The following is a 9,294-nucleotide window of genomic DNA, read 5'->3' as shown; positions in this document are numbered from 1 at the left end:
TTCTCTTTTGTAACGTTACTCATCATATAGTGGATCAGAGGGCTGCTCTCTCCCCCAGACTAGGTCAATTTGGACCGAACTGGGTCAACAAATTCTTTTGTGTTCTTCTCTTCTTTGTGTTCTTCTCGTCGTTGTTTTCTACTTTTGGCTTGTATTTAATTGTTCCATACACTTTGATTTTGGTTGCCTGATTATCCATTACTCCACACATCAAGCTATTATTGGTGTGATTTTTCATCGAATTCGCAACAAGATAGAAAAGAGTCTATGAAATCTTTCCCTAAAAGGCACATCCCCTCTCCATATGCCACCCTCCAAAAGCTCGTCGTGACCCCCTTACCAACACTTCTCACCACCTCCTCATTAAACCAATCTACCTCTTCGCCTTTGGCTAGTGAAACTAAGTCCTTCCACCACCTTGAGGCATTACTCAGCCACCTACTAACACCACCCTCCAAGATTTCTTCCACTATATTACTGTACCTCTCCACTAGCACCTCCTTCCAAAGAGCATTGTCACCTAGCAATAACCGCCATTTCCACTTTCCCAGAAGACACAAATTTGTGAGACTAACATCTCTAAGTCCAAGGCCACCATATTCCTTTGGACAACACACCACCTTCCAACTAACCCAATTAGTCTTCCTCCCTCCCTTCGTACCTCCCCAAAGAAATTCCCATTGAATTTTAACTACCTTTTTCGCTACACTCACCGGCATTTTTAAAAAAGATAGGTAAAAAATCGGAATTGCATTCAAAACGGAATTTAGGAGGACAATACGACCTCCAAAAATAAGATATTTGTTCCCCCAAGAGCACAACCTCTTAGAAAATTGATCTAATAAAGGATCCCACATCACAATTCTACCCGGGTTCCCACCTACCGGCAAACCCAAGTACTTGAAAGGAAAAAAACCTTGACTACAATTCAAAAAGTTTCACGCCATATCCATAAATTCCGTCGCCACATTAATTCCCATCAAACAACTCTTATAAAAATTAACCTTCAATCCGGATGCCATCTCAAAGCCTCTTAGCAAAGCTTTCAAAGTCCACAAATTCTCCACCATGACTTTCCCCACGCAAATAGTATCATCGGCATATTGAAGATGAGAATATACCTTACCATCCTCCTAAACCATGAAACCTTCAAACAAATTCAACCGGACCGCATTCCTCATTAAACCACTAAATCCCTCCGCCACCAAAAGGAAAAGAAAAGGTGCTAGGGAATCACCTTGTTTTAAACCTCTATAAATATTTATCTCTTCCTTAGGGCTTCCATTAACGAGAATAGACATACTTCCCCCACACACACAAGCCTTCATCCACGCTATTCACTTAGGACACATCCCCACTCTCTCCATCATGTACACCAAAAAACCTCAATCCACCGAATCATAAGCCTTCTCGAAATCCACCTTAAGAATCAAACATTCCAACTTAGACTTCCTCGCAAAATTAACAATTTCATTAATAGGATTCATAACCTTTGCCAAACTCGTAGCGAGAACCTTCGCCAAAAGTTTATAAAGACAACCTAGTAAGGAAATGGGGCGATAATCTTTAAACTCTAAAGGTGAGAAACTTTTGGAATCAAAGCCACAAAATAAGCCAACAAACCTCTAGGAAGCATCTCCTTCCCATCAAATTGGTCGAACATAATCCGCACCTCTCCCTTAATCAAATACCAAAACTTTTTCACAAAAGCAAAGTTGAAACCATCCGGGCCCAGACTCTTATCCCCATCACAACTCTCCAAATCCCCTTCGATCTCCTCAAGCGAAAAAGGGGCCACCAAACTAACATTATCCTCCACGCCAACACACACAAAAGGCACCCCATCAAGCTTTGGACGCACTCACTCCGGTGCCGCAACATGATAAGTGAAAAAATCCACCACAACCCTCCTCACATCCGTTGGGGATTGCACGCACTCCTCTCCCAACCTTAAAGCCTTGATAGCATTCCGACTATGTCTCAACTTCACACACTTATGAAAATAATTTGAATTTGCATCACCATTCTTAATCCATCTTGATCTTGCCCTTTGCACCATATTAGCATCCTTTGCCTTTAAAATTCTCCATAAATCCCCAAACAAAGCTTTACGATGTTGAATCTCTTCCCCATTCAAACCTACCTCCTCCCCTCTAACATCAAACACACTAATATCTTCGACCAACTTCTCATTTTTAGTCTCCATATCACCATATTCACCTTTATGCCACTCCTTAATAATAAATTTCAACCTTTTAAGCTTTTCCTTAAGCACAATACTCATCCACCCATTAAATGGATGATCCCTCCAAGCCTCCTCCACCACCCCTTTGAAGGCCCGATTTTCCAACCAAAAATTATTAAATCGGAAAGGACGCGGACCCCAATCCCAACCTCCATGTTGCAAAATAAGCGGACAATGATCCGAAACATCTCTAGGGAGCACCCAAAGCGAGGAATCTCCCCATAAAAGACCCCATTCTTCAGAAATAAGAACCCTATCAATACGACTCATAGATCTTCCGTTCGGATGGTACCAAGAAAACCTTCTACCCAACACATTCAAATCTTCCACCTCCATTATATTTGGGTAGACCACTATTATTAAGGCTTAAACGCACTTTTTACCCCCAAAGTTTGCAAAAGTTACAATTTTGGCCCCTATTAAAAAAAATGGCAAAAGTGACCCCTAATGTTTACCCCCTTTTACAAAATTTCAATTTTGACTAAGTCAATGCCTGCGTGGCGGCTTATTTGACTATATGGCATGCCATGTGTGTAATTAATAATTAAAAATAAATAAAAATGTCACATAATCAATTAATCATTTTGAAAATTAAAACCCCATAAAATTCATAAATCTTCATCTTCAACACAAGCCCTGCAAAATCATCTTCAGCACCCACAAACTCATTTTCACAGAAACCCAGAAAATCAAATCCAGTTACACATTCTTTTCTAAATCTACATTATATTTCCATCACAGAATCACACAAACAACCCTTTTTAATCCTAAATCAAAAACCGATTTTGAAACCAAAATCGAATACCCAAATGGCTTATTAATCAGACCCACCTTCTTCCTCAAAATGGGTCACTCAAATTTCCCACAATGGAAACACACCAACACACGTCAATGGCGTCTTATCAACCTCATTTCCATAGCTTTCTTCTCATTACTCTCTCTCTTCTTTGTTCTCTTTTACAACACCCTATCCGGACGTCGGTGTTGTGGCTCCGTCCATCATAGCTAGAGGAGACGGTGGTTTGTTTGATTCCGCCGCAGTGGAAACTCTATGATGTGTGGTCACTACGTTCTTTGAGAGGCTTCATGATTGAGTGAAGAAACAGAGTTAAACCTCAATGGCTTTTTTTTTGAAGTTGTGAGAGTTTGGATTTTGATTGTGGAAGTTGAAATCAGAAATGAAAAAAACAGTGGAGAAGTAGGAGGAGAGGGAGAAGTGAGTTTAAGGACACATGGGGGTGAGGACTCCAGGTTTATGAAGGAGGAAGAACAAAGGGAAAAATGTTGAAGATGGAAGTTGTAGATGATGATGGCATGTTGTTGTTCTTGTGCTATTTTTAATTTCTTTTCTTTTCATTTATTTAATACTTAAATGATTATTTGGCTTTTACAAAAAAAATTAATTAAAAAATTATCCAGTTGGCATCTTTGTGGGTTATGTGGCATGACACATAGGCTTGACTAAGTCAAAATTGAGGTTTTGCAAAAGGGGGCAAACATGAAGGGTCATTTTTGCCATTTTTTTTAATAGGGGGCCAAAATTGCTACTTTTAGAAACTTAGGGGATAAATAGTGCGTTTAAACCTATTATTAATTATAATATACGAATAAAAATTAAAGCTTTAATTAGCATTAAGCACGAAGTTGAGGTGGCGGAGTTTGACTAAAGAGATCTGGTGAGTGCTTTTAAAAAAATTAATTATATATATATAAATATAATGAATTACATGTTTTACTACGGCTATAACTTATGAGTACATGAAACAACGACAAAATTGGTATGGGAAGCTATATCAAAAATGTCATTGTCTTCATTTACAAAGTCATCATGAATATAATTACCATGTCAAAATTCAATCGACACAATGAACAACACATAGGCTTCAATCAACAATCTTAAGTAGAGGTGTACAAAGGACGGGTTATGCGTAGTTGTATTTAAGCCCGGACATTAACTCATCTCAATTTTTAGATCCGTAACCCAACCCTAAAAGAATACTAATTATTGTAAATTGTGTTTCTCCAAAAGTGACGGAAAGTGTTTGCAACTAGCTTATATATACAGCTTATTCAGATAACTTGCTTAATAAGCAATCAAACTAACTAACTAACTAACTTTCTAACAAATAGCCAAGTCACAAACAAACTTTGTAACAACTTTCTAAACTTTAGTTAATCTCAACTAACTTGAATTAAAACCAACATCCTAAATTGCTTAAAGTTCTCTAACTTCACCATTCCAATCATGCCTCTTAATTTGAAAAATCTGACAATTTTCACTGCATTGGTAAACAAATCAGCAAGCTCAATGTGCTTGCCTCTTTGTTCGCTTGGTCTCTAATAAAGTGAAACCTTGTTTCAATGTGCTTGCCTTATCGAGTTTGATCGGATTTAGGGTTGGGTTACAGATCTAAAAATTGAGATGAGTTAATGTCCGGGCTTAAATACAACTACGCATAACCCGTCCTTTGTACACCTCTACTTAAGATTGTTGATTGAAGCCTATGTGTTGTTCATTGTGTCGATTGAATTTTGACATGGTAATTATATTCATGATGACTTTGTAAATGAAGACAATGACATTTCTGATATAGCTTCCCATACCAATTTTGTCGTTGTTTCATATACTCATAAGTTATAGCGGTAGTAAAACATGTAATTCATTATATAATATATATATATAATTAATTAATTAATTTTTTTAAAAGTATTCACTGGATCTCTTTAGTCAAACTCCGCCACCTCAGCTTCGTGCTTAGTGCTAATTAAAGCTTTAATTTTTATTCGTATATTATAATTAATAATAGTGGTCTACCCAAATATATTTTTTTGGATCCGCCGCTATATATGCTGCTAATGCCAACTAGAACAATTAATTATTATTTATGAAGAAATGAGAGTAGTTAATTTTTCGTCCTAAGATCTTATTATTTCACATTAAAAGTTAGTATATTATTATAGTTTTCTTAACATTTTTGTTCTCGGCCATTTCACTTAATTACCACAATGTTATGTTTGAAACAGACAGCAAGTCGCTTGCAGATGCCATAAACTCTTCTTCACTCTTCCACAACGAGCTTGGGGACCTGCTAGTTCAGTGTAGGGCCCTCTTGGCTACTTTCGACTTTGTAGTGTTGTTCATTCGGAGGCAAGCAAATAAGGTTGCACATATATAGTATAGCTAGAGCATCCTTATCTCATCCTAGCCCCCATATCTTTTATATTGTAACACATGATGTGTACTCTTATTAATGAAATGTATTAATTCTGTTTTGCTCAAAAAAATAAAAAAAATAAAAATACATTTGTGTTCTACCTTTAAACACTATTGAGACGAGAAAAGAGAGCAGTTAACGTTAAAATAAAAGCAAATAAGACTTAAATGAAACAAGGGGAAGCAAATGCAAATTAAACAATGAAACACACATATTACATAAATTATTGATGAGAAACGAAAGCAAATTAAACAATGAAACACACATTACATAAATTATTGATGAGCAGAAAGCAAAGATAAATAAGTGTCTTTATTCTTAAATCATTGATGCATGTGTTTTAGCATTATGATCATAGCTGTGACTGTGAAGGCCATGACTGCTTAATTCTTTAGAGGTACAAGGGCAGTAAGAGCAGTCCAATGTTTGCTAATTCGGGCGACAGGACCTAACATGGTGCCATTTGATGATGATCCTGGGGTAAAAGAGACAGCTACATAGTAATCTCCTTTGAAAATGTAGGCTAGATTTGCTGTGTGAGTAGCAAATGCTGCGTCCATTCCAGCTTCAAAGAATGTGCCAGAGAAACCCTCAAAACTATCGGTGATGTACAAGATACCTTGTACTAGACGGTTGGTGCCATAGTCTATACGAGCATACTTGTCTCCTTTGAATAAGTGAACTTCTTTGCCCACAGTTGATCTTACTGCAGCGTCTATTCCATTTTCGAATACGGTTCCTTTGAAAAAAGGAAACATGTCGGCAATTTTCTTAGGACCAGTGATTATTTTGTCTTTGTCGGAGTGTGGTGCATAGTCTATGAGAGCACAAAAATTTTCATAAAAGATGAATGCCTCGTTGTTATCGGTGTCAAAGGCACAATCAATTCCATAGCTTCCAAATATTGTATGAGCATGTGATTTAAAACCATCACGGACAAGAGTAGGCCCATACAAAAGTTTATCTCCTCCGCTTTTGCCGGTTACTCCATAGTCCAACAGCGCGTACTTATCATTGATGAAAAAGTAAGCTTCATTGGACTTAGATGAACGAATTACAGCATTTACATAACCAGATTTTGTCATCTTAGGGGTAGGAAGGTTGGTAGGCGAGGATGAATTATATTTCTGTCAATTCAAGGAATGTTATGTTGTGAGCAACTACAGGGAAAGGAACAAGGATATATATAGACACGCAATGATAATAACTTTGCATTTAGCTAGTGCCTTATTTTCATATACTTTTGTTTGATTATTATTATTTTTTGTGAAGTAAGCCTACAGGTTAGAATTCACATTCACCGTGAATTAGTGAGGTGTTCGGGGTTTGAACTCTGGTCCCTACATATAACAATGCATGCCTCTGTTTGTCAACTAAGCTATGCTCACGGGTAGGGGTGGACAAAAAAATCAAAAACCGAACCAAACTTTTGAACTGAACTGAACCAAACTGATATTAATTAATCAAACCGATATATTACAGTTCTGAACCGATCCATACTTAGAGGACCAGTTATTAACTGAATTGTTAACTGAACTTAAGGAAAACTGAACATAACACAGTGATTGATAATATTAGGATCAGTTTTGTATCAAGTCGAAATATGAAATGTTTGTGTTCACTGTATTTGTTAATTTTTCACTATGATTGTTTTCCTCTATGGTAACAGTGATTTTTCACTAATTTTGATTATAAACTTGTTTAGTTCTGGTACTCCTCCTACCTTGGATGGGAAAGGTTGATTGTTTTCGCAAATAATAATGTGTAGAAGCTTGATCCTGCACTTATCAGTTAAATACTAAAATTAAGAACAATAATATTTATGACATTTTGTTTAAAATTATTTTGATTAAAATTTTAGCTATAGATAATTGATATTATGCACTTTCATATTTAAACAAACCATAAGTTTTTTTTTTTTTTTTTATTGTTTTTAGTCATGCCAACAATACAATAATAATTCTTATCTTTTTAAATAATAACGACAACATAAAATTCTGAATGTGAGAAAACACAATAGGGGTAGAATATTGTTGACTTTTTCAAAAAAATTCTAAGTCTTGGTAAAAACTGTTATGAGCCTGAAGCAAAACAACGTTTTTTCCAAGTCTAAATGAAGTTAAGCAGTGGATAAAAATCAAACACAAAAAAAAAAGACAAAAAGGCGACATAAACGATTAAATTGGTTCCTACCACAAACCGAGAGTAGTCTAATTTTCTTGCACTTTCAAAGGAGTTTCAGAATAATCACACAAACTTACAATCTGCTCAAACACACAAGAGATTTCCTTTGCTTGATCACAAAAGAAAGAGAATAAATTATACAATCAGAGTTTAATCAACTAAAAAGATTGTTGTTCTTCATTAGTAATAATAGGCACTTGAAATGCGTTGGAGGACCCAACCACAAGTATTTAGTTTTTCAACATATTTTTGAATTGGATATTGCGGGACAAGAACAGGTTTTTTACCACAATCAATCTTTGCCTGAACCTACTTAGGGAGCAGCAAACGGCAAACCATAACATCGTAAGTGAGTGTAATTCTGCCACGTAGTAAAAGATGTTGAGCACGATGTCAAAACACGAGAAATGTTGAGAATAATATCAAGACATCCTGACAACACAAATAACAAATTAAAGATAAATACCGAAAGAAAAAGGTAAAAGTTATTTATTAACCTAGTTTGGTGCTATGTGGCTCATCAATGTGGGACATTTTTAAGTCACACACTCACACTAGTTCTTACATTGTGTTTTTCTTATCCAATTACTACATTCAACTAGTGTTCCAACACTACATAATATAACTTTCATGCAATGGTGCCTAATCTTAATCATTGAAAAGCATGAGAATGTTTACTATATAGTTGCACCAGTTTCTCTAGATCAGAATGAAAGAGGCACTTTTCATGCAGGAAAGCTTTAGAATAAAAAGGTGTTACATTGTCGTTGAGGGCAGTTTCAAGACATGTCTTTGGTAAAATCAGAAGTTTAGAATTCAAGCAATTATACGTTTATAGCGCATTGCGTCTAAAAAACAGCACATTAGTAAACATACATTTGAATTAATCGATTGACAACATATTAACTTATTAAAACATATAACAAAGATTTTCAATTCGCACGGGTTCTTAACGAGATATAGAATGAAATATCGCACAAGTTTTTAACTAGTTATAGAATGAAATAAAAATGGGTTGTTTAAGGAGACCATACGTGTTTTTGGGTAGGTGCACTCACGGTTTTGGATCTTAATTTCCCTTGCATTTACTGTCTAAATCGAAATGTGTTGTTTAAGGAGACAATTTCTAACATGAATTTCCTAAATCAAAACAAGTCTCAAATATATAATTAATAAATGCTATATCCCATAGTTTTAGCCGGCAACATGTGCAAGAAGATTAGTTGATTGCCTTAGTCCTTATTCTTTACTATATATTGAAAATGTTTGATTTACATATAATTATATAGCTGACTTAAAAATGAATGTGTTGTTTAAGTAATGGTAGATTCTTTCACGGAGCTGGATCTTAACAAGTTTTTATTTACAATGTCATCATTTACAAAGTCATCATGAATATAACTTGCTTATTACAAGTTGAGTCTGCATTCCATGTGGACTTAGGCAAGGCTTGTATAGTGGTTAAATGTCTTAATCATGTCAAACTGCATTTTTCGGATGGGAATGTGAAATATGTGAACTTTGGGTTTTCTCATACGAACTTAAGCTAACCTTTGAACTAATGTTTAGTAGTTCGTAAGTGGCTTAAGCTCATGACTACATGCTTGATTAAGATGGAATTGTAGGTTTTAAAAAACTTGAATAAGTTAC

The 9,294-nt window shown here is 35.7% G+C and overlaps 2 protein-coding genes across 2 annotated transcripts; both read right to left on the bottom strand.

Moving 5' to 3' along the window:
• Positions 1-218: 218 nt before the first annotated feature.
• On the bottom strand, positions 219-2,581 carry LOC120576001 (uncharacterized). The gene is made up of 5 exons (XM_039826948.1): positions 1,916-2,581; positions 1,624-1,813; positions 1,395-1,540; positions 1,005-1,133; positions 219-899 (listed from the first exon to the last, which is right to left on the bottom strand). The coding sequence occupies exons 1-5, from the start codon at positions 2,579-2,581 to the stop codon at positions 219-221; spliced, it is 1,812 nt and encodes a 603-aa protein (XP_039682882.1).
• A 3,065-nt stretch (positions 2,582-5,646) lies between these two features.
• Positions 5,647-6,597, bottom strand: LOC25496277 (albumin-2). Its single transcript, XM_013596552.3, has one exon. It carries the CDS (start codon positions 6,543-6,545, stop codon positions 5,844-5,846), a length of 702 nt encoding a protein of 233 aa, XP_013452006.1. The 5' UTR covers positions 6,546-6,597; the 3' UTR covers positions 5,647-5,843.
• Positions 6,598-9,294: the final 2,697 nt, after the last annotated feature.

The sequence above is a fragment of the Medicago truncatula genome, chromosome 6 (assembly GCF_003473485.1).
Source record: "Medicago truncatula cultivar Jemalong A17 chromosome 6, MtrunA17r5.0-ANR, whole genome shotgun sequence".
Lineage (NCBI taxonomy): Eukaryota > Viridiplantae > Streptophyta > Magnoliopsida > Fabales > Fabaceae > Medicago > Medicago truncatula.
The sequence above is the reverse complement of the archived record's forward strand: the minus strand, read 5'-3'. Positions and strand labels throughout refer to the sequence as shown.